The 25,742-nt window shown below is 41.6% G+C and overlaps 2 protein-coding genes across 9 annotated transcripts in view; one reads left to right on the forward strand and one right to left on the reverse strand.

Moving 5' to 3' along the window:
- Nucleotides 1–1,087: 1,087 nt before the first annotated feature.
- LOC1278341 (vacuolar protein-sorting-associated protein 25) lies at nt 1,088–2,073 on the forward strand. Its single transcript, XM_061653669.1, has 2 exons — nt 1,088–1,390; nt 1,470–2,073. The coding sequence occupies exons 1-2, from the start codon at nt 1,341–1,343 to the stop codon at nt 1,939–1,941; spliced, it is 522 nt and encodes a 173-aa protein (XP_061509653.1). The 5' UTR covers nt 1,088–1,340; the 3' UTR covers nt 1,942–2,073.
- Nucleotides 2,074–7,774: 5,701 nt separating this feature from the next.
- The window catches only part of LOC1278350 (solute carrier family 12 member 4), a 157,105-nt gene continuing 139,137 nt past the window's right edge, over nt 7,775–25,742 (reverse strand). For 6 of the 8 annotated variants that reach the window (XM_061653677.1, XM_061653670.1, XM_061653673.1 and 3 more), the window contains 12 exons: nt 24,307–24,463; nt 23,825–24,217; nt 23,630–23,749; nt 23,167–23,529; nt 21,690–21,879; nt 21,392–21,607; nt 17,005–17,112; nt 15,977–16,036; nt 14,397–14,528; nt 14,122–14,288; nt 13,866–14,005; nt 7,775–11,916 (listed from right to left, as the gene is read on the reverse strand). In XM_061653677.1, coding sequence (XP_061509661.1) covers nt 11,825–11,916; nt 13,866–14,005; nt 14,122–14,288; nt 14,397–14,528; nt 15,977–16,036; nt 17,005–17,112; nt 21,392–21,607; nt 21,690–21,879; nt 23,167–23,529; nt 23,630–23,749; nt 23,825–24,217; nt 24,307–24,463 — 2,138 coding nt within the window. In that variant the 3' untranslated portion in view covers nt 7,775–11,824. The remainder of the gene's footprint in view (nt 11,917–13,865; nt 14,006–14,121; nt 14,289–14,396; nt 14,529–15,976; nt 16,037–17,004; nt 17,113–21,391; nt 21,608–21,689; nt 21,880–23,166; nt 23,530–23,629; nt 23,750–23,824; nt 24,218–24,306; nt 24,464–25,742) is intronic. The other 2 variants (XM_061653678.1, XM_061653676.1) reach the window with 1 other exon arrangement.

A 25,742-nucleotide genomic window follows, 5' to 3' on the forward strand; every position in this document is an offset into this window, starting at 1 on the left:
GAAAGCGACAAAAAATTGGGATATGCGTGAATTTAGAAGAAAGAGGAGAGATTAGACGAAATTAAAGAGAGAGAGACAGAATGTGTTAGAGGGAAGAGAGACATATGCTTCGATCAAAAGGAAGGAAACACATGCTTGGATTGAAAATAAAAGATAAGAGAGAGAGAAAGCGAGTGGGAGAGAAAGAGAGAAAGTGGGAGAGAGAGAGAGAGAGAGAGAGAGAGAGAGAGAGAGAGAGAGAAAGAGACAGAGAGACAGGGAGAAACGAACGAGCATGGGTGAGTCTTGTGGTTGATCACAATGAGAGCAGTTGAGCTGAAATCTCCGAATTAAATAAAAGTATGATAATACGAATTATCACACGAATTATCACAGCAACGCGAGAATGTATCTAGGCAAAACATCCGGCGCTGGGTAAGTTTGTTACAAGAAATACTTGATCTTAAGCATACGATTAACAAGGCGTTCACCATTCAGGAAAACTTCTTCACACCCCAAGCGCCACAGATTAAGCTTAAACGACTGGAAAATTGAATATCCATAGAAAAAAAATGAAAGCTCCACAGCTTCATTGGTTTGATCAATAGATGGCGTATTACAACTCATCATTATATTGCTATTCTTTTCTTGCAATGTGTTTCGACAAGTTTCATGCTTTGAGACGAAGCGTTTTGGAAATATGTGCATTCGTTCACATCAAATGTGTGCGTCATCTTTTTAAATGAATTTAAATGAAGGAGCCCGTGGAGTAAATGAGGGGAAGGTGGAGGTGGAATGGTGATGTGTATTTATATTTTTGGCCATTTGATTTTGTCCACCAGCACAATTGCACACCAGCGCGAGCTTTTTGGCGACCAACTTGAACCCTCAAAAACCCTCGAAACACCTTTCAAAAACGGTCACTAGCGAGGGAAAATCGCACCGATTTGGAGCGGTGATGTGTTTAGACGCGCTGGTTCAGCGATCGTAACTGACCGTTGCAAATTGAAACGCATCATTGAAGATTTTGCGCTTGACCAGACTATTTTAGACCAAACCCAGCGTTTTATGCTTTTTAATATTTTTTTACATATTTTGTCGCGTATTTTGAACGAAAATGGACACGATTTGATTGAACTTGGCATGCAAAATGATTGCGTTCCTTGGGCACCATCCGTTACAGCAGCTGTCAGTGGGCCTCTGCCGCTGTTGCGGCTGCGGGATGTAAACAAACAACAAACGATCGTTCGTTTGCTTTCCCTTTTAGTTTTAGTTTCGCGCACGGAAGAAAAACAACCCTCGCCTGTTCGGAAGGGAAAAGCCCGGCACCACCACCAGCACCACCACCAACGGCAGACCGAATGGGTGCATTCCAGTGGCCATGGGAGTATTCGTTTCCACCATTTTTCACGTAAGAACACCATTCGCTTCTCACAAAGTAGAGCAGAATCTGTTCAAACGCCCTGTTTTTCTACACGACCATCCATCAGAGTGCAAGTGCACGCCAAAACGAAGGAACAGCAGCTGGCCACCTGGAAGGAGCTGGTGCTAAACTATCAAAAGCATGAGGGCCAAGCGCTGCTAAACATTGCCGAAGACGCGCCCCCGTTCGTGAACCGGGAGCTTGCCCGCAAACTGTCGCCCGAGGCCCGGCTCTGGGTGATGGAGGAGCTGGCCAGGACGGGCCATGCCGCGACCGCCGACAAGCGCAAACAGCAGTGGGAAGTGTACTGGCACACGCTGGACGAGTGGAGCAACATCCTGTACGATTGGGCCGTTGCCAGCGGCACCACGAACACGGTCTGCACGCTGTACGAGCTGGTGGCGGGCGATAATACGGTCGGCGAAGAGTTTCACGGGCTGGACGAGGGCGTGCTGAAGAAGGCGCTGAAGCTGCTGGAGGGACGAGGAAAGTGTGAGCTGATAGCGTTCGACGATAATGAGGGGGTGAAGTTTTTCTAACACCTGTAACACGTGATGTGATTCGAGAAATACACGCTGGAAGAACGAGGAACTGGTCGGATGTTAACGGTTAAACCAAAAGAAAAAAGGAAACGACCACACGAATCAAATTCCAAATTTTATTAATCTTCATTCCCGTTTTTGTTTGTTCGGTAGATGTTGTTGCACACTTTCAAACCGTTCTGGCTGCTGCGACCAACACCGTTCCCGCTTCCGCCCCCTGTTTGCCACTTCCTTTCTTCGCGGTATCCTGATAAGTTGAGCTCGATATCGGTTCTGCCTTTCGATGACCGAATGTGGGGTGGGGTGTGGGGGTGAGGGGAACGGAGTGGCGCATGTCTTCTCTTCCTGTGGCCTCACGGTGGAGGTGGTTCTCGAGCCTTTTCCCGATGTTAACCAAACATTTGTCTACTTCATTTTCCACTTTCGCTCATGCCAAAGTTACTCCGCCTGTTTCTGACCATTCTTCGCATTTTTCCTTAGATAAAGGGTTGCGTTTTTTTGTTTGTTGGTTTTTGTTGGTACGATACGAGTTTTAGCTATGTGGTTTTTGGTTTGTTTCTTTATTTTTAAATGATTTGCATTTTGCAACACCGATTCTAGTAAACTGGTTTGTTTGTTTGTTTTGTTTTTTTCTTCACGAGAAATGCATCTGTGTGTGTATATGGTGTTATATTAAGTTTTGTCATTTACTTCTTTTTTTTACTAACTCCATTTTTAACTTCTGTGTTGTTCCATTTGCGTTTGCGGTCTGTTTGTTACTTTCTTCTACAATTTTTATACTGTTTACTTGTTTTTTTTTTGTTTTTTTTCCTCGGTAAACAGTTCTACAAAGAATGAAGGAGATCTTGTTCGTGTTTCTCTGTGTTGCGTTTGCGCCCGCACTGCATCTTGTTTCAAGGTTTGAATGTGTCGTGTTCTAACTTTAGAAAAAAACAACGTACACGCAAGTAGAAATAGATTGTTATCGTGTGACACTACTACGCACGACTAATTTACTGTTTTAACTGTTTGTTTGTTTGTTTGTTTTTTTGTTCATATTATCTTTTCTGTTTTTTCAAGTACTATTTCTATAGTTTTTGCTTGTTTTGTTGTGCTTTTCTGCCTCTTCCATTTATTCGGTTACTCCATTCGCAGCCACTCCAATGACAACAATGATTGCATACGACAAAAGACTGATTTGTTTTATGTTTCTTTTTTTCCACTTTCTTTTGTATAGTTACAAAATCACACAGAAAGAATGGGGGGGCTTTTGGTTGGGTATTTTTTTTCTTCTTCTCCATTTTTGTTTCTTAAACATTTTATGCTAGAATCAACGGAAACAGAAAAAAAAATCATTTCTTACATAAACGACCGTATGCAAACCGGTAGTTGGATGTTTTTTTGTTGGGTTATTTCGAGTTTTACTTCCATTTCCGTTTTTGCCGTTTCCGTATCGTACTAAAAAAGACGCAACGGAAAATAGAAAATAGTTTCTCAGTGGTGGTGGTGGTGGTGTTGGTGAAGTTTGTGGTGATAGTAATAGCATAGCCCTTCCCTATCGATGGGAGCCGCCTACCCATGGCACACGCGGGCCATCCGTTATCTTCGTAATAGTTGTAGTAGAAAAAATAAAATCTGCACAGCATTTCCCAATAAATATATCAAATCAATTAGTGTACAATCTCAATCGACACAATTACTTCATTATACATTATTCATAACAACAACAAAGTGCATGGCTAGGCTAGGCGTATTATTCGTAATATTAGTTAAATAATTATATCTCTGTTCATATATGCTACGCATTGATTCTGCTTCGCTTCCCCTTTTTTTCCACCAGCTTCCGGGAACCGGGAACAAGGTGTCAAACTCATCTTATGAGTAGTGAGGGGAAGGGAGAGAGAGAGTGGGGAGAGTTTTTCGCGCGGAAGTTTTTTCTGCTGGAACTATTCCTTTTTGTTAAATATAATAATTTCCTATCCACTTTTCAAGTTAGACTCGATGATAATAACAATTATACAACTACGCATGAAGTCTGGTGTGTGAGTTTATTTTTGTTTTGTATCGTTACTGAAGGTCTTCGCTTTGCATTTTAGCTCAGGTTTGGTTTCCATGTTTTTTTTGATTACCGGTTTCTTTAATGTAATTTAAAGAACTGAACACGCTACTAATCGTTTGGTGATGGTGGAACACAACTAAGACAAAAGAGCATAACGAAACGGTACAAAGCGGACAAAAAAGGGTTAAACAAATGTCCATCCATTTCAGATGGGGTTTCTCGCTTCAATTTTCGTGTTTTGCGATATGGGCGCTGTTTGGCAAATATGGGGGCCGATACTGCTTTCTGCTACTGTAGCTGCACGCGACTACACACCCTACACACTGGTCAGCTACTGGTCTTACCTAGGTGCAACTAGAACGGTACTCTTGCTGCTCTAACATTGAGATGTAAGTAGAAAGAACGCGCTACTAGACACCGCGTTTGTTTGCTGTTTGTTTGCCGCCCCTCTAACATGTGATTGTACAGCCAACAATGTACTTTTGTAGCTCGTTCGTATCGAGAGGGAAATAAATTGCTGCTCTTCTCCTCTTCTACCAGAAGCGTCTGTGTTCCAAATTGGCGAATTGTTTTGTTTTGTTATTTAGAAAAGCATTTTTTCTTGAAATGAGTCGCAGAAACCGAGTTACAAAATCGGCAGTGATTTGGCCACAACATTCACTACTATACGTGCGGGGAGGGACAAACAGTAGGCAGAAACAAAAAAAAAACGAAATAGGTTAATAGGAAACGTAATGCGTAAAAATTTTAAATGAAAAAAAAAAAACTAACAAGAGAGTTACAAAGCTTAGATAGGAAAACTTAAAAGTAAGGTGAAAAACATAAAAGAATGTGTATGCAACACAAAGCATAAGAGAAAATAGCAATACGAACAAGCATTTCACAAAACCACAAGCGAAAAAAGTATCATTCAATGGACGCTCCCTTTTGTATTGCCGAGGGGGGTGGGGAAGGCGGGACGGACGCTATCCGTCCCACGATTTGAACATCGAACTCTTTGCTCCGTTTCTAATTGTGTTTCAGGGCGCGTACACGCTTTGTCGGCATTTTTTTTCCTTCGCATCTTTCTCTCTCTTTCTTACTCTCTTTCTTTGTATCTTTCAATACACGCTGTTTCTGTCGCTTGCCTTTCCTTACTTTGGTTTGTTCTGATGTTTTGTTCGGTATGCTCAACATCTGTCGGCGCGCGTTCTAAAACCTACTACTATAATTTGACTTTATCATTTTCACCATTTTCTTTTGTTGTTTTGTTGTAGTTTTGTGTCTGTGTCTGTGTGCTCTAAGGAGAGAGTGCAAGTTAGTTTCGGCCATATATAATTAGCGGGTTCGCTTCCTTTTCGGTTTGTTTTTCTTTCTTATTTTTACCTTTAATGTTTGTTTTGGTAAGAGCAGTAATTGCTAGCACTACTACTTGCTTAATATCAGCCCATCGATGTTGCTTAATATCAGCTAAGCATAGACTCGCATGCGGCAGAAGACTTCTCTTTCCCTTTTATCCATCTGTTTCTTTTGATTCATTTCTTCTCTCTTCCTTTTTCTCTTTCCTCGTCTTTGTTCATTAAATCATTGTGTTTCTTTTGTTTTGCTTCTTCTTCTTCTTCTTCTTCTTCTTCTTCTTCTTCTTCTTCTTCTTCTTCTTCTTCTTCTTCTTCTTCTTCTTCTTCTTCTTCTTCTTCTTCTTCTTCTTCTTCTTCTTCTTCTTCTTCTTCTTCTTCTTCTTCTTCTTCTTCTTCTTCTTCTTTTTCTTCGTCTTCTTCTTCTTTTTCTTCTTCTAGTTCACGTGCTTTTGCATTCGCATCGGTCAACGTTTTAACTATGAGTTATTGCTTTAAGAGATTTCGTACAGTTTCTTATGTTGTAGTTTTTTTCTTGTGTTTTTCTATGTCATACTTTTACGAGTGTTTGTGTGTGTGTGTATGTTTGTTCGGGAAAAAGAGTTTATTGTTTCGCTCGGTTCGCTGACTCGAAATGAAATAAAAAGGTTGGTGTTAAACGCTGATTAGTACCGGGGGCGACATATAGCTTCAACCCCAAATTTGTCAGCAAAAATGCCATAAAATGCCGTTCCGCTGCTGCCAATCAACAGTTCACACCTTCCCACCTGTGATAGATGCAAGCAATAGATGGGCGCGAGTGGGGTTTCCTACTTCACTTTCGTTATATAGTGGATACAGTTGGTGGTTAAAAGTCGGGGCTGTTGTGTGTGTACCTTTTATGTAGGTTAGCCTCCGTTTTTTTTGGGTTTCAATTGCAAACTTGGATAAGGATTGTGTGAGTGTATTTGTGTGGAGTTTTGGTTTCATCTCATTTCATTATAAAAAACGGGTATTAAAGAGATAGAGAGAGCGAGATAGAGCGCTTTTTGCTTCGAGTAATTGTTAAATGTGGTTAGATAGAAAGGGATGGTAGGATAAATAGTTGCGAATGGCACGCCAATCGTCCCCGTTCGTTGGCCATTTGTTCGGCTCTGCCTAGTGGGGGGGGTTTTTCGTTACAAATAGTCAAGAAAAAACAACGATACAGTTCGCAAATTCGAGTGTAATATACTCTCGAGAGGGTGAAATGTGTTTGAATGTGAGGAGGAAATGGGTTAATGGAATGCGTTGCAGATTTAGCCCAAAGTTTCCACCTTCATCTTGTGTGTCTGTGTGTGTGTGTAATAGTTGTGTTTGTAGCGTACCTGGTTGTGTATGTTTGTTTAATTTTCTACTTTGTTTGATTCATATTTTCTTCTCTGCTGTTTTTTAATCTTTCTTCGAACATCTCTAGCCTCATTGGGTAAGTGGGTTTGCTGAAATGGATAGACTCTAGACACATTAACCTATATGTATATATATGTATATGTATGTATAATATTAAATAGCACTTCTTCGCCACACACACACACTTCAACCAATCTACACGATCGATTGTTATTAGTTTTTGTGTTTTGTTTTGTGTGTGTGTTTTCCTTACCACTCTACACACTAGGCTACCACGTTTCTTACCTTTTTATGTGTGAATTTTGTTACGTTACTTTCCATTTTTCCTTTCCATTTTCTTTACTCTGCTCCTGTTCTGTGGCTCTCGGCTCTCCGCTCTAGACTTTATAATTTGATGTAAATGGTTTTGTTCTTTTGTTTCACAGTAAATGAGCTATAAACTGTTCCATCCGGCACGTACGCAGCGGGTCGTGATAGGCTTGCCGTTTTCGGGGTTAAGAAATTAGCTGCTGCTTCTTAAGTGCTTTCGTTTCATTTGTTTCCCCTTTCCAATCAAACTAAGAAAAAAAAGGTGTTTGATCTTCCGTTGGGAGCAACGCTTTCTTTTTTTTGCCTTTAAAACGTTTCTTCAAGCGATTGGCGAATTTCCTTCGAACCCTTCAACAACGCACCACTCGGCCAGCACGTTTGCACGGTAGGAATAGTTTGGATTTTTTTTTGTTAGTTTTTGTTGTTGTTGTTGTGTCCCTCCCTCTCTTGTCCCTCCTTTTGCCAGTTTCTCTTTTGTTAAGTAGTCGCTTGCTTATCTTTTCTACTATACACTTTTGTTTCTTCATGATTGCCTGTTCGGGGATATTATGTTCCGTGCGTCCTGTCGTGAAGCGAACAGACGGCGCTGCGACGACAGGATCGTTTCTGTACGTTTTGTGACTGTATGTGTGACTGTAGAGAAAGAGTGTGTGTGAGAGAGAGAGAGGGTAAAATTTACTACTACCTGGGCTAGTATTAATGTAAACAGTTACAATTATCTAAAAAAACGGGAGCAATGTTTTTCTGTGTGCTTTGCTTTGCTTTCGTAAGTTTTGCTCTGTTTTTCATTAACCATTTTGCGTGTTTGAGTTTTGTTTTTGGCTCCCTAACGCACACAACATTATTACTTCTCGTTACTAGGGGGGTTTTCTTACTTCTTACATATTAGATAAAGGTCATTTTCGTCGCTTGCCCATCACACTCCGTGTTCACCTTACCGAACCATTCGTTTTTCTTTGTATGTCCTGTGCCATTTCCAATTTCCCAAGGAATGTCCTTGGTAATTCGAACACACACTCTCTCTCATTTGACTCACTTTACCCTCCTACACCGCTCTCCTGCTCCGAAAATGAACCTATGCAATAAAATTATGTTAATTTCATGAGTGTGTCCTTGCCCTTCCTCTGTCACACTGTCGCACGATCGTTACAATCGCACGACAGTGCGGGAAGAGTTTTTTTTTGTTTGTTTAAATTTAGTTTTAGAAGTAATCAATTTCATAGAATTACAATCTACTACGGTACAGCATACAGGGGGGAATTATATACTTTTGTCATTTGCTTAAAAGAGATTATAGAAAAAAACTAATACGAAGAAAAAAGATACAAATATGAAAAATTTAAAAATGAAATAAAAAAGACAATGAAGAAACAATAAAACACAAAAGAAAGATAAAATCGATCGAGAAAAAAGAAGAAAAAGTAAAACAAACAAAAATCAAACGAAAAAGAATGCTAATAAGAGTAACACGAATAAATCTAAAAGGAAAAGTGTAAACCCGTTTGCTTGTACCGTTTCAATTTTACTACTGCTATCCATTAATCACTTCTAATAGTTGTTATCTTAATGCTTAATTACTGTACGTTCCTTTGTTTGTTTGGGTTGTTTTGTTTGTTTTACCATTTCGCTTCTGCTGCAGCCATCAACCATACCGGCAAGTAAGTATCCTAGAGATCGTATAATGTATGCATATGCTCTTTATGGTGTGTGAGTGTGTATATGAAAGTTAAAGAAGTTTTCAACTTTTGTATATTATTGTTTTTTTCTGCTGTTGCTGTTGTTCTTCAATGTTCCGGTTTTGCTGGTTTTGCTTTCAGAGTCGATCGATGCCCCACGCCGATGTCTTACAACTATATGCGTTACTGTTTATATCATTATAAGTATGCTTTCTTTTGTTTGTTTTGTTTTGTTTTGTTTTGTTTGTAATATATTCGCAAAACGTGGTAAATGTTAAGTGTTGTAATTTGTTGCCCACTAAGCCCACCGCCATTTGACATTTGTTTGTTTTTTTTTTTGTGTTTTGTTTGTTTGTTCAGCATGGTGGGAGATTTGGCTATTTTTCTTTCTACTCCTTCCTTTACGCTTTCGCTTCGTTTTGTGTTCTCTTTCTTCCACAACACACACATAACACGCACGCGTACTTGTTCATGTTTATGTTTTGTTTTTTTTTTATACCTACTTCCATAATGTATGGTATATATGTACGTAATAAACGGAGACACAAAAAATCAACATAAAAACACAGTCTTAAATATGTTAATATCATTTCTTTGTTTGTTTTGTTGTTATTGTTTAGTAAATGTCGCGTTCGAAGGGCTCAACATGTACTCATCGATCGACCGTTTTGTGTTTCTTTTTCCCTTTTTGTGTTACGCTGCTGTGCTGTGAGCTTAAATGCTTTATACTTTTATATTGTGTTTACGGTGTTGCGTATTACGTCACGACGTGTCTACTTGCTAATAAATCTATGGTACGCAAAAGACTGCATTTTATCGTGTTTTTTTTTTGTTTTTTTTTCCGTTTCAGCTTTGCCAATGAAGGTGAGTGAAGGTTCGTTCGTTGGTTGAACGGTAGTAGTAGACTTGGTTGTACTCATTTTACTTGTTTGCTTTGCTTCTTCTTCTCTCAGTACTATTCGTTCTGTGTGTGTGTATGTGTGTGCGAGTTTGTTGTTGTTTTGTTGTAGTACGTGGGTTTGTTATAGTAGGCCGAGGAATTTTGGTATGTCATTCACTCACCGATTAAATCCGTTTTGACTTTATTTATTTTTTTAATGTACGCTTCATGTGTCCATTTGCTACAGTAAAGAAATAGACATTGAAATAGATAAATAAATGGATGCAAAAATGATAAAGTATTACGGCGAACAAAACCAAAAACCAAAAACACTCACTTACCTGAGAAGTAAACTAATAAAATATACATTTCTTTCGAATAAAACAAAGTAAAAGAAAACAAAAACACAACCCGTTTCACAATCGATAAACCGCTCCGATTACTGCGATCAAGTGAAAGTAAATCTATAACTCATTCAGTGATAAAAACAACAAAAAAAGAAAACAAAAAAACATATAAAAATAAAAGCTAAAAATTCGAACAAATTACTTAGTTTTTAGTAAAGCAGACAAACTAAACGGCGCAACGAAAACACAAATACACTGGGACGGAAAAAAAACCGAATCAATAGGCTGGCATCCGCTGGTTGGTGTGGAGGGGTTTACCTCCACGGGGTTTACCTAATTTGCCTTGTTTCGTTTGCATCTTCGCTTTTCCGCCAGTTTTTGTTTTTTGTTTTTGTTGGCAAAGTCTTTCTGTTTTGGTATCGTGTTTTGGAAATATTAGCTCTGCGTATTTAGGTGTGTGTGTGTGTTGTGTTACGGCGTATTTCGTACTTCTTTTTTTGTTGCACTGCTCTTCTTTGTTTTTCCTTCCTTTTTTATATCTTTCACTCAAATACTTTTGTTTTCCATGTCCGCGCGTTGCGTTCGGTTCGAGTTGTTAACAGACTATAGGCACGTAAGAGTTCTACTATACTGCAACAGTTTGGGGTGTTTTTTTTTGTTGTGTTTACCTTGTTCGGGAGGGGGGTTGGGATACACACAGAAACAATGCAACGCATCACATTCTCACCACTGTCTATTGCTTGTGTGGGAAATTTAAACTGACCAGCTGTCTCCAGTTGTGTGTGACGAGAGCACTTCCGTCAGCCCCGTCCTCTCCCGCGCAGAGCTTAATACAGTTAAATGTTGTGTTGAACTTATCACATCGAATTTACCGGGTTCGAGGGAAGTCAGGCATGGGATGCAATCGGATGCCTTGTCATGTAATGCACAGCAGGGCGCTTTTAGTGTGTGTGTGTGTGTTTTTTCTGGAGAGGAGGGGTTTGTACTTTGTACCGGCCACAGCACATCCGTTTTCGAACTGTATTCGTATTCGACAAATTCGGTAAACGATCGAGCTATCGATACGCCAGTGCCTTTTTGTGTGTATTTGTTTTCATGGGATGGGGAATGATTGGAGCTAATTGGAAAATAAATCATAAAGACTTTAATGAAAAACAAATTGTTGAGGATCTCTATGCGCTCTTCTGTCCACATACGATTTCGGTGGTTTTGAATGCGACGATGTTCTCGTGACTAAAACTAGCAAATTCAACGTACACAACACAAACACCGACGAGCGGGGTACCTTTCAGCCTATCGGCATTAACTAGACCAAAACACACACACACACACACACATTTTCGTATCCCCCTTCCAAGCCCTCCCCACCCCAAGCACCCCAGCACTCAACACCAGTAGTGTAAAAAGATAGAGCCGTTCCAATGGCACAAAACCCGAACCGCACACGACACTTAATAACGCCTTAACATACTACGGGTTTTCTTCTATTCGAAAAGCTAGCCTTGCTTGTGGGCGATCTCCCAGACACCCATCGATTTGATCGAGCTTGTTTTTTTCCTTCCTCTTTTTGGTTTCGGTTTCGAGAGCTGCTTCCATTACGTTGTGTATGTATGTGTGTTTGTTTGTGTATGTTGGTACATTCGCGTATTCATTGGGAGATGGGAAGAAGGGCGTTTACATTCTTACAGCTAAAATACGATGGCCTCGATGGATGAGTTCGTAATATCGGTTACGCATAGACCCGCCCTCCCCCCCCCCTCGAAACGTGTCCTTGCGGAAAGCGGGCTGGAAAACTGGACGAAGCGTTTGCTGCCCGTTGTTGTTGTTGATGTTGTTCTTGGCGAGATGTGTGTGTGTGTCACTCACACACATACACACTCACCCGTACGTACGATCAGTGTGGTTTTGTCGGCAGGCGCGATAGCGATTTAAGAGTAGATCGTGATGACTTCCCGTCCGCCGCCTCGCACCATCAGCACACGCTCGAGACCTTCGGTAAGAACCTCCAGGAATTCCATATCTGTAGTTTGGGGTGTTATGAGTTAAGGATGGACACGATTTTGACAGGTTGCAGTATATTGGAATTTAAATGGAAATGTAGGAGTTGGTTCGTTGATAGTCATAGTTAGTAAGGAAGTTTATCAGTCAATTTTTTTGTTTCATTTCACTGCTTCAAGAGAATACTACTGTAGAATGATTCGCCGGACTCCGTGTCAGTTGGATGATAAACATTGTCATTCACCGCGTGCAAAATGTTGCTCCACATCGATCTGACATTTCATTTCCATCACAATAATTTTTAATTTTTTCAGCATGATTTTCAACAGTACTCAAGCTGGAATGAGTTTAACAGTTGTTTGTTATGTGTTGAAAATCATGTGTTGAAACTGATATTTCATTTTGAGGCAAATACACCATTTGACATGGCTGTTGAAAAACATCTTGAAAGTGGTGAATAATTATGTGCATATTCGAAAGTGACTTGGTAAACCCTGTAGAGTCTATTTCTGGATTTTAATGCACCATGAACTCATCGAATTAGGATACGTTATTTTCCAAATTGCACAAATTACTACACGCAATCCAACCGATGAAATGCATTAATGGCCAAATAGAAAGTAAATAGTCATACTACGGAAATTTCAAAATGATGAAAATGGTAAATGTTTCTTTTTTTCCCTGTACAAATTGATTGAAATGTATGTTTTCCAGTCTAAATCTGCCATACTTTAAGCAAATTGACTCTTATTTTAATGTTTCGTGGAGTCAATTTAGAATGTTAACAACATTTTTCATTGCTTGCAAGATGTTTTTCAACAGATATTTCATATTGCATTGACATCACAATACAATTTCAGTTCCTACACATGATTTTCAACACACCACATGGAACTGTCAATCTCAATCCAGATTGAGACGTGTTGAAAATGATGCGAAAGAACTGGAACAATATACTGATGAAAATACAACATTTCACGGCTGTTGAAAAACATGTGGCAATCAATAAAAAAATGTTGTAGACATTGAAAATCGACACGGAACACCCTGTGTTCAGGCACAGGCACGGAAGCCCTGTCAATTGGGTCATTTTTAACGAGACACGAAGGTTATTCGTTAAGTTTAAAGCTTTCGGGCACGATCGATTAGTTTATAAGTATAAATGAATTCCGTGAAATAAACTCTCTTCTAATTGTGCGATACGAGAAACAACACTCGGTAATTATTAAAAGCTAGAAAAATTATTAAAAGCTTTAAAACTGCTCAAGTAAATAACCTGAAGATCATTACGTCGAGCAAAAAAAGGTTCGTCTGCATATAACCAATCAACAAGTTTTAGTAGTTTTATACAAGGTTTTCCTAAGCCGGTCTCGTAGTACAGTCATCAACTCGTACGACTAAACAACATGCCCGTTATGGGTTCAATCCCCAAATAGACCATGCCGCCATACGTAGGACTGACTATCCTGCTATGGGGGGAAATCAATTAGTCACTGAAAACCAAGCCCATAAGTGGTACAGGCAGGACTTGACCGACAACGGTTGTTGAGCCAAAGAAGAAAGAAGAAGAAGAAGATACAAGGTTTTCCAATTTAAACATTGTTATTCACCGCTTCCAAGATGTTTTTCAACTGCTGTCAAAAGGTTTATTTGTTTCAAATTGAAATTTCAGTTTCAAGCCATAACAAAGAACTGTCAATCTCAATCAAGCTTGAGTAGTGTTGAAAATCATTCTGAAGAAATTCCAAATTATTGTGATAGAAATTAAATATCAGATTGAGGTGAATCAACATCTTGTAAGCGGTGAATAACAATGTTTACATTGGAAAGTGACTTGGAAAACCCTGCAATGGCATGTCAACGGTCTTAAGTAGCATGGTTTTATGAAAAATGTCCACCTAGCACGTCCAATTAATGGAGATTTGAGAAAAATAACAAAACTTGAAATAACAAATTTGCAAAAAAGGATACAGTTGCTTTCCCGCTCCATGTACGTTTCCTTCGGTGGGCCGGGCAGATTGAGTATGACCAGTTGAGCATCGTGCGATTTGTTCACTATAACCTCGTTCAGTTTCACAGCCGTGTGCATCCGTCTGACGTTGCCCTCGTCCCTGTTGCGTATGTGGTAGAACCGAGAAGGAAAAAAAAACCCGAACAGTACCGGTGAGCATATTTTGTGTACAACGAGTTTTTGACGCGCTACGGTACGCCGGTAGCCGTCACTTACGGTTTGAAGGCAGACTTCACGTCGTCCGCCGCCTTCGCTGCATCGCCGCCGGCCTTCTTATCCTTGACGGGCGAGACGGACACATTGTTGGCCAGCTTTTCGGCACCGGCCGCTTCCTTGTCGCTATCGGTGGCTTCTTTGGTGTCCTTGTCCTTTTCGGATTCAGTCTGGCAGAAGGGCGTAGAGGATAGCAAACATAAAAAAAACGAAAGGTTTGGTTAGAGAAGCCTGAAAAAAGGGGTAAAAGTGCCGTAAAATTGTTGCACCAGCTGTACCTCATTCTTTTCCTCCCGGTCGGCTTCCTCGCTTCCGGCCTCTTTGTTCTCGGATGGATCAGCGAACCGAACCTTGGACGCGGTCTTGGTATTGTTGTCATTGTGATGATGATGGTCAACGATGGCTTGTACCTAAAATACCCCGGCGTTGTTTTGTTCCGCAGGAGAAAGGAAGGAAGAGATTATGCCGACCCAGACAGGGGAGAGAAAAAGAGAACCAGTAGTCAAGTATTAGTCGCTTGTGGAGGAATTTTGTAAAGCCGAAGAGCGAAGAAAACAAGAATCTTCAATAGAAAATAATCAAAACCAAACTTAACAGCCTTTCTAAACCACAGATCGTTTGTTAACATCGTTTTGTGTTGTAGGCACCATGTTTTGCTGCATCAAACACATGCATGTGTGGGTGGTGATTTTACCGGCTTACAAAAACCAACACAAATTAGAACCTGTTAGTCAAACAAAACGATCGACAGTTTAGAAAGTGAACAGTTTGCAACAATAAAATTAGCACGATAAACAACGAACGAACAGCAAAATTGGAGGGGTGAAAATTTGCATACAAAACGCGCAAAATGCACACGCGGACACACTGACACGCACACTCATAAAATCGTAGCTCTATCAACGTGCTAGCAAGAATTAGCAAAAGATTTATGTGCTGACGATGATCAATATTTGCGTCGAGGTATAATCATCACAGAGATGAAGGGGAAATAATTGATGATGATGATGCAGATGGCGCCCTTTTCAAGAGCATTTCATGAGTGCATGTGCGTGTGAATTTACGTGTGGGCATGAACGGTTGCGATGATATGGTATGTTATAATGCACATCAAGTATGAATGGAGTGATTATTGTTCTAAATGAGTTGGTGGTAATTTTGATTTCGTACATATATATCCAATTGGAAATGTATACATGTTGATTTTTTAATGAAAAAAAACAATCATTTCTTATTGACTGCTAATGTATGGATTCCGATTCGAATGGTAAACAGAAAACTGATTTGATTCATTTGTTCCAACTAACTAACACCAATTGGAAAATGGACCGAGCAAGCAGAACAAACATGCTTTAATCAGAGCGCGATCCTTTTGGTAGATGAGATGACGAGGAGATGAGATGAAAGTGAAAAAGGACTAGATTAAATAGACATTGAATGTTGCTGCAAGAAGCTTTAAAAAGATTTCATAATATGATATTGTACATGAGAATAATTGCTATAATTAAAAAAAAAATGCTAGAATGTTTTGCTGAATGACAGCTAAATGTGAAAAATGAACAGCAGAAGGCTATGAATGATTTCAAACTTAATAGACGATTATTTAAAGTACACAGCGCAAAGCAGCGAAAGAAAACGAAACTGTCGAAGAAAAAAACAATTAAACAACACTGGAAAGTTCTAGTTCTAGCCGGTAACAACAATAACAGTGGGGGGAAACAGAACAACTGCAGCAAGTCAACAGCAATCAAGGTCAGTGAACCGAAAGAAAGGTAACAAAATAGAATAAAAAATGGAAAGACAAAAAAAAAACAACACTATCGCTATTCGTCATCTGCATCACGCTCATCGTCATTACCAGCGGTGTTCGATCCTCTCCGTTAGCGGTGGCCTGAGTGAACTCCACCATGTTATCCACCTTGAGGGGTTTTTTTTTCAAAAACATTGTTTATATGCACGCAAGAGTGTGAATGTAAGGGATGGTTGTGGTTTTGTTTATACAGTTTAAAGGGGGCGCGTGTGTGTGTGTTGTTTGTTTGTTTGAGTGTTTGGTTGTGATTAGACATTTGGACGGGTGTCGAATCGATTACGTTGGTTATCGTTTGGTGGGGCAGAGCGTTTACGAACGAAGCGAGACCCGAATCGTACGGTGTAAAGATAAATGTTTCAATTTTTGGTTAAAGGTGGTTGCGTGGTTTTTAGTCGATCGAAGGGTAGATATAAGAAAGAGAGAAGAAAAAGAGGTTTGTTTAGTTTGAGTTTTTCCTGCACATTTACGAACAATTTTGCGGGGGCTGGGTAGCAGACGCATGCAAAAGGGCGAGCTCGTTTTAAGCTTTACGTATTGCAGGTAAATTGCCCACATAATTGGATATGGGTTTTTTTTGGTACCGTTTTGAAAGCATTATATCTCTCCAATATTTTTTTTAGTTGTGTAACGGTGTGTTGGAATCATTTTACCTAATTCCCAAAATTAATTATAAACCACTGGGCGCCTCCACCGGAAGGAAGTGCCTGGGTTGGCGGGCGACGCATAACAATCGTTCGCACACCGGCAGTGCCGTAACGGAATCGCCATCTTTTTTGATCAATTTTGCAACTCTATAAACTTTGTTCATTGCTGGCTCAACGAATAGGTGGAGAGTTTTTATTTTCCTTCTTCCGTCGGTGTAATTCAACCCCACCACGACCCGAAGTATCGGTCACGTACGGCCATGTTTTTTTAGTTTCAGCGTAAAATATCAAGCAGTTGTATCCCGATTTTTTTCGCATCATTTTCCATCACCACCACCAGCACCACCCATTGGAATGGCAGGCACCACCCATTGAAAGCAGTAAGGATGAAACCAGCACCGTTTTCCCCCTTTCCACCACCAAATTACTTACCACGTTCTCCTTTTCGCGCTTGTTCAAACGAAGTTTTCTCAGCATCTGGTTGCGCTGCTCCATCATAAGCGTCCGCTCGTAGGTGTACGCCGAGATATCGCTATCCATCTGGTGGGAGATAGTGAAAAAGGGAAAAGAAGATAAAAAAAATGAAGCAGACATGAAAATCGAGTCAAATCAGCTCAATTCCACCAGACGGTGCTGGCGCCGGAGCATGCCATAAGCGAAATGTATATAATTTGCAATCTTCACAGTATTGCGTTTGATGATCGGAACGCGCGGCAGCCCACGTCCGTCCGAACCGATGCATGTGAATTGTAATGAAAACATATTTTATACCGTTTTTCGATCGCTTGAACGATCCAAATGGGGTGTGAAATCTGTTCGGGGGGTGTGTGTGCTAAGGGTGTTTATGGTGTGCTGTCTGGGCATCTTATATGCATTCGTGCGAATAAGTGAAGGATGTGAGTAAAATTTAGCTCGTCATCAGTTTTGTGAAGAATCTTTCTAATACCCATATGGTAAATATAAAAAAAGTGAATTTATCTTTTTGGGTAGCATTTTATGATTGACTTTTCAACTGATATATTAAAATAACCTGCCTGTTGTAATGTTTAATCTTACGGTTTATCAATTGGAAGGGAATACTCAATAATGCTTAACATTTTGAAGGACATTGCCCCATAAAAACTGTAATAAACTCCAAACTCTTGAATATAGGATTTGGTGCCATGACCAGGATGAGGAAATTATTTCAATTGTTAAATGCGTTCCCGGTCTCTAAGTTACGATAAGTTACAGTAAGTTTATCAAATACATGAAAAGAAACTTACAAAACAAACGAAATAAGACTTTTTTATTATATGCTGCTATTTAAAAATGCTAGAAATCAGCGATTTGCTTTTTGCGTTCCCGGTCTCTAAACTGTATTGATCTGGCAAAAAGTTTACATACACCATAAAAAAGGGTGCCGTTCCATGCATTTACATTATACACATGTTTCTGAATGTGTTTTTGAATTGTGAAAAAGGTACCTTTTCATTCAGTTTCGCTATAAAAAAAAAAACACCATTTGACCTTAACCGGATACCATTTCCAAATTAATCTCCATACTCGTAGGCGGCCAGTTAGGGAAAGTAGGCAAAACACATTAGAATGATTTAAAGGTGTACTAGTATATCTAAGGGATCTCGGACACACATACAACAACAAAAAAAGGTCAAAATCAGTCCACGAACACGCCTGTGAAGTTTCCATCCGAATGATACGGAATGCGATGATTTACGGCAGGTGAGGCATTATTTATGAAAGCTTGTTTCACTTTTCCCGTGGCCCGGCCAGTAGCCCAGGCTTGTGCTAGTTTTACCGATTCAAAACACACATTCAGATGGAAAGCAGAAACTCAGCTCACCGCGCCGGATCACGGCGAAGGATCGGCTACAAGCTGCCCCAATGCTCTGACCAGATAAATACGCTTGGGCGCGTTTTAATCGTACCCGACACACAAACGCACACACTTTCTGCAGGCAGCGATGCGAAAGAAAAAAGTGGTCTCAGTAAAACAAGTCCAAGAAGGGTAGGGAAAGGATAGACAGCCAACAGGAATCGGCTGAAGCAAGAGGTCACGTACGTGAGTAAATACAAAAGAGTGAAACAAATAAATTATCTTTAAACAACGCTCGCAGTCAACCCTCTGCCTCTGTAGGGCAGGGATCTACGAATTGGCTACGGTTTGCCTACGGAGTACCGAGTCGACGTTTCGCGCAAAGCTACGAATCGATTTAAGGAAGCTTGCATAGAGCAAACAAATACACAAACAACCAGAAACAAGCAGAAGAAGTACAGAGAAAGCATTTGGCAAAGTAAAAATAACAACATTCAAAAGAATTGCTATGTCCTAAGTGAACCGGTTGCCCCTTTTCTGCGCAAAACAGCACACGATAGGGTAACAGCAGAAGGGAGCTATGAGGAGACGAGAAAACAGCAAAAGAAAAATAAGGAACAAAGTTGTTGCCACTCGCCATATTTGTGCGAAAAATGTTGTGTGTGAGTGTGTATGTGTGTTTGTGTTTGTGTGTGTGTTTGTGAGTGTATTTACAAATGAAAAGAACACGAACAACTCGACGCATTGTAGCGAATGAGATCGTACACAATGGGAGAAGCGAAAACTCAACACACAAGGGGGAAAGCCGTGGGCGGCAGCCGAGGCGGAAAATAATAATACAAACACGAATCGCTGCTGCTCAGGGGAGAGAAATCTTGCCCGAGCAGTAAAACAAACAACAGGACCGGTTCGGGCGGATACGCAAACGCTTCCCCAAGGCATGGATTGTTGAGGTATCCTTTCCGTGCCCGGCACGGGAAAGCGCCATAAAGTATAGAGACATAAAACGTTTAAAGCGCCATTTTATAATGAAGCCGTTCGGAGGGCGAGAGAAGGTTTTAAGGTTCACCCCCCCCCCCCCGGCCCCGGGGGTGATTTGATTGCTTTGAATAAAGGGAAAACCACCGATTTCGGGCGGATGGATTTGTTTCCGGGTCGAACGATGTGTGAAGAATTGGGCACGGTTTGGGAATGTTGCTGTTTAACAGCGAGGGACAGCGAGGGGGGCTGGCAGGCATTTCAGAAATCGAAACCAAAGAGAAAGGGTTTACTCTAGAGAGGGTGCAACGGTTTCTCCAGATATGTGTTTATGATGCAAAGCAGCTGTTCAAGACATGATCGGTGGATGGAAGGTTATTAATTTTTTAATAGCAAACGGCATGTTGAGCTGTTTCCATGTTCTAGATCCAATGCTCGTAACCTTGAGGCATATGGAGTATACATTTGAAAAAATTAAAACCATAGGAATGTCTGCTATATGACTTTTGCTGACAGAAACCAGCAATTTGGTATGAAAAAAAGTAATGAACTAAATAAGAGTTGGGGTTTTCAGCAGTTCTGATAATGGCCCCCTTTCCGTTTTTAGATCGCTGTTCGATGTCAGCTGTTTGCATTGTATAGCAGTTTTCGAGCAGCTATCAAAGTGGGTATAGTATACAGGTAGGCTTATTCCAAGGTTTATGTATTTAGAAGGCTGATTTTTATCGCTTCTGCTTCTGAATGAAGATTTTAAGAATGTTTTGTGTACTCGTCAAGCTACCACCACCATGGTCTACATACACTTTGATTTCACTATCTTATATCTTTAATGCACCGTGGGATAAATGTAAACATCACCTTGTTTTGTCATTTTTTCGAGCAGGTACTCGAATCTAATTCTAGCTTTGAGGCTAGAATAATCTAGACTGAAAATCGCAGGCTAGTTTTGTGTGTGGTTTTGTATGGAGTGTTTACATGATTTCATCCTCCAACTGTCAAACTCCATACAAAAAGCTGACTAGAATCGTGAAGGGCCTCAATGTTGGCACTTTTTTAACTCCTTTTCGCATGTAGTGATACTTTTGGCACGATATTAGAACCTCTGACAAACCCTGTGACATGTTTTTCACATCTTTTGAGCCTGATAGCGTTATTACGGTTTCATTGCGGCGTAATATCACAGATTCATCATCTATGTTCATCATCACTTGGTTACGGGAATACGAAAAAGTGTCATATTGGGAGAAAATCTACATTGAAACGAATTCGACTTCGATTAAGTGAATACTACTGAAGCAAAAATGATTTCTAACTCAATCGTCATTAATCGTTTATAATTAGTATTTTTAAAAGCATCAAGTCATAAAAGGTTGAAAAGGACATTTGTGAAACTTATTGTCGATTAAGTGAAACTTCTTGAGCGGAAGGCATTCATTTTACCTTGGGCAGATATTTTCTTCTCACAAGGTTTCATTGTATCTGAGACTGTTGGTACACTTACAGGGGGTTTCAAGTCACATTAGCATGTGTAAATCATTATTTATCGCCTGCAAGATGTTTTTCAACAGCTATCCTATGTCAATACAATGACATCACAATATAATTTCATTTCTTACACATGATTTTCAACACATAACAAAATCAAACTCTCAATCCAACTTTGAACGTGTTGAAAATCATGAGAAAGAACTGAAATATCATTCTTATGCAAATACAACGTTTGACAGCAGTTGAAAAACCATCTCGCATGCAATGAAAAATGTGGTTAACATAGAAAACTGAATCGGAAACCCCTGTATTCGAGCTGATGTAACATGATAAATGATAAATGCATGTTTAATTTGAATGTGAATAACAAACTCCCTGTGTAAAACGACCGCTTTAATGTACACAAGTGCTCAATTTTAAACAGTTTATGATCTCAATAACTAAGACAAACTAAGACAAAGTGTAGTAACAGTGGTTTCTAAATAATCAACAACACTTCGTTTTACATTTGCACCATTTCCGGCGAGCTCGACTTACCATTTCAACGACCTCCACTTCCGCCTCGATACGCAGATGGTACAGGAACATCTTCAGATCCTTCTTTATCTGGATGGAGTTGTCCTCCATCTGGGCGACGGTGAAGATGCGCATCTTGCAGTTCTTCCACGAGCGGTGTTGCTTCAGCAGGAACGGCAGCAGCATCAGCAGCCCGCCGTCGTGCACGATCCACCAGATGTCAATGTTTCCAGCAATCTGCAGGGGTTTCGGAGAAAGAAAAGGGGTGACGCGTTAGCGGGCAGATGTACGGGCGTTAGAGGTGCAGCCACCACCCCACCTTATCGCCGATGGCCGGGAAGAAGTTGATGCCCTTCGGGACGAGCAGCGCCATCCGGGCGGCACTAACGTGGCGCACCGTTTGCAGGAACACGTGCCAGGTGCGATCGTCCTCGCTCTGACGCCAACCGTACGGCCAGCCGATGATGACCGTGTTCGGCTTCATGCCACCGAGCCCAATGGTTTGCACACTGTGGTTTGTGTTGTTGTTTTTTTGTTGCACCAAGTAAAAGATAAGAAAATGCCAATGATCCACCGAGTCTTATAAATAAATCATGTGCAATGTTTGTGTGCGGGGGCGAGTGTGAGTTGATTCGGAAAAGCACTCGTATCGTGTGGCGCAAGGAATCGTAATCAAGCAAACACCCCATCAGGACGGGGTTGTTTATCGTGCAGTAGTTTCGCTCGTAGAATATTCATTTCATCATTAGCTTTAATGCGCACCGGGATACGTTTTAACGTTCAAGCAGTCATAAATAAGTTAAAGAAAGCAATTGCCCAGCAGACATCCAGTCAGCAGTATGGCTATGTATATCTCCAAAGTGAAAGCCTTCCCGTCATCCAAAAGTTTATCATCCATTTGCCGATAAATGCTTACACTAAATCCTATCATTCCTATCATCATTGGAGTGTTAATTAACATCCATTGACTGTTGCACCTTCCTCCGCAGCCGGGAGAGAACTGAGACATTGATTTAAAATGTATTAATTTCATTTCCAAGCACCCCGATGCACCCGGCCTGATAACAGCGAAAGCCTTTCTTCTGGCAAGGGTTCAGAAACCGATTATTCAACCACACAAAGGTGAACCAGTAGAGGTCCGTTTCACCTGTACCAAAAGAGGGGAAAACGGGAAGAAGAAAATCGGAGTCTGTCGGCAAAAAGTTGCCCCTTTTATTTATCGGTCCCATCTGGGCCGTATTTCTTGTGCGCGCGGAGAGCCTCAGGGGGGTTTTGTGGATGGAGAATTCACCCGGGAGGGCAAGGCGAGAAGGATCCAAACCTTGAACGGGAAATTGATTGCAGCTAACACACAGACGCTCCAGCAGAGTCCGGTGTGCTCCGTAGCCTGAGGGCTACATCAAATGCACGGACCTTCCTTCCACGGCAGGGAAAAGATAATGCCCGGGCTTAGTGATGGGAAAATATGAGAAATTGATAAAATATGATAGAAATTATGGTGCGTTCTTGTGGAGTTCTGGCTGTGTCTGTGTGTGTGTGGGTTTGCAAGGTCCGGCATGCTTCGGAACGATGCCGGCTAGAGCTCCGGGTGAGAGAGAGAGAGAAAGCGAACTGTTTGCACCGTGCTTCCATGTTGGCCAACCTATAACAGGTTGGATTGTGATGAATATTTGATTTCGCTTAGTTTTGGCAAGATTGTTTCCCATTAATTACCCCGGGCGCCCAGAATGCGGAGGAAGAAGTGCAAAAGATGCTGTGAGAATTACGCCAGTTCCCGCCATCCCGCAACCACTTACGCGTGTGAGAGTCCATCGGCAATGTTCGAAGCCACCAGCACGTCGCAGAAGCCCTTCACCTTCTCGTCGTCCATGACCTTGCGCAGCGCTTGCTTGGCGGCGGCCGCCTCGCCCGCCCGCCGCGTAAAATCGCCCGGTATGAGCGACACGACCACGGCCAAACCCTTGCCCGCCTTCAGCTGCGAGACGAACGAGAACAGCTTGCGGTACTTGGGCGTAAAGTCGTCGTTCAGCTTGGCCAGCATCAGGATCTGCGGGCGCCAGTTCTTCGTGTGCGGCGGGCCCTCCTCCAGGCGGAGCAGCGAGTAGCGGGCGGCGGACAGGGCGATACCACGGATACCGTCACCCCATTCCTTCTCGGCACTGTTTGGGAATGGAGGAGTGAGCACACGGGTACAATAGAACAGAATTTTTATCAAAGTCCGGTGTGATGTAATGTGCCCGTGACACAGCGTAAACTTACCCACGGTACTCGATGTACTTGTAGATCAGCACGGCCATTCCCATCGCAATCAGCGCAAAGTACCACGAGGTCATGAACATGATGGAAATGCAGAGCGTCAGCCCAATCAGCGACAAGCACCTGCGGGTGTGGGAAGGGAAAAGGCGATTTTAGCACGAGCTCTAGGTGCAGTTGTTCCAAATGATTGCGCCTTACCAGTGGTAGTACTTGAAGCGCGGCCGCCAGTTCGGTGTGCGCAGCAGCGTCTGCAGGGCGCAGGCCAGATTGACGAAGCCGTAGCACATCAGGAAGAACATGGACAGGAGCGGTGCGAGCAGATCGACGTTGCCGAGCAGGATGCCGCACTGGCAGATGAGCAGCGTCAGGATGAGGGCACGCGTCGGCTCGCCGCGCTTGGACGAGACGGCGAACGGTTCCAGGAACGGGATGATACCGTCCTTCGCGATGGCCTGCAGCAGTCGCGGTGCGCCGGTCAAGCTCTGCAGCCCGGCACCGAGCGTGGACAGGAAGGAGCCGATCAGGATAACCCACTGATTGGGCCAGGCCATGTTCGCGACCACCAGCTTGCCACCGATGGACTGTCCGAACCTGTGAGAGAGAGAAAGAGCGAGAGGGAGACAGTGTGAGACATCTGCATCAAAAGTTAACGCAACAACGAACGCTGATCCGTCACTTACTTGTCACGCAGCAGTAGGTTGTCGACGGTGCCGGCAAACAGCAGCACGCACGACAGATACACGGTCGAGGTCGTCACGATGGCACCAATCGTACCGATGGGAATACTTTTTTGTGCGTCCGCCAAATCGCCGGAACGGTTCGAGCCAGCCATAATGCCTGTGGATTGGTGGAAATGGAAAAAAACAGCGGAGAGTAAGTGATTGGGTCGACGGGGTAAGGGATTTCGTTGACTTTGGGACGGAGAGTACGGGTGGTGCAGGGTAACGAGCCCCATACCGTACACCAACTCAGGGACCGTATAACTGTCAGGACAAACGACATGTTAGCCCTGGGAGGCGGTCCCACCCTGGCGAAAACGTTCACATGACCTACTTTTGGGTACAATTTTTTGGCGCCCCTCACGGGAAAATTGGTCTTTGATAAGGGACGGTGGGAGGGTCGAAAATAACTGACTAGAAGTACTGATAAAATAGAGATTTAGGTTGCTTGCTGTGTGTTTGTTGTAAGAAGCAAACTGGAAGCGAACAATCAGCAAATATGCTGTGGTACAGTACCGACCGTCTTTACAAGTTGGTTGTGTGGGTTGCTCGTTTTATTTTGTTTTCGGGTCAGAAAAAGCAGTTATAATTTGGTAAAATAGTAATAAATGAATATAAACATAGAGAATGTGCTTTTTCTCGAGGGCACGTTCAATTGTTCAACGCTTTTCATTCAATGAGATAGCAACGCATTCTAAGAATAGTGTTCAAATTGCAAGTTTAATATTGTTTGCATAATTATAAGATATTTGTTTGGATTTAAATAACATCACAGAGTTTTAAGCATTGTGGTCTGAAAGGAATTGCTTGTATTTTTACTCGGTAAACATAGTTTTGTTGCGTTTTCACCATTCTTTGTGTAAACATTCTGCGATTTTGGCCATTCAATATTACCGCGCGGCTACATGAGGTGAAATATACAGCGAAATGAACTATTTGACAGGCGAAATATCTGACAGGTACAGCAAAAGGGTTGGGGGAGACACAACATCCGCTTTCGAAAATCACTTAAAAATAATATCTTCTTAAGCAGAACATTCCCTAATTGGAAGAAATTGTGAACTGTTGACTCAAAATTGACGAAGTACTGGATATTGAAGTTATTCAATGGATTTAGTTACGATTTTGTGCACGTTATTTGTTTTCATTGCACATCAGCTGGTTGCTGTGATGCTTTATCCGTCAGATATTTCGCCTGTCAAATAGTTCATTTCGCTGTATATTTCACCTCATGTAGCCGCGCGGTTAAAGGTTTTTTTTTTACGGTTTTTTAATCGGGCATAGTGCAGAATGAATGCGGCCTACTTTATATTTTCTTGCTTTCTAGTTGTAAAACAATACTTTTTTGCAAGCAGTTTAACTGATATGTAAGAAAATTCATTATTTTTAAGTTAAAT

The sequence above is a fragment of the Anopheles gambiae genome, chromosome 3, assembly GCF_943734735.2.
Source record: "Anopheles gambiae chromosome 3, idAnoGambNW_F1_1, whole genome shotgun sequence".
NCBI classification, from domain to species: Eukaryota; Metazoa; Arthropoda; class Insecta; order Diptera; family Culicidae; genus Anopheles; species Anopheles gambiae.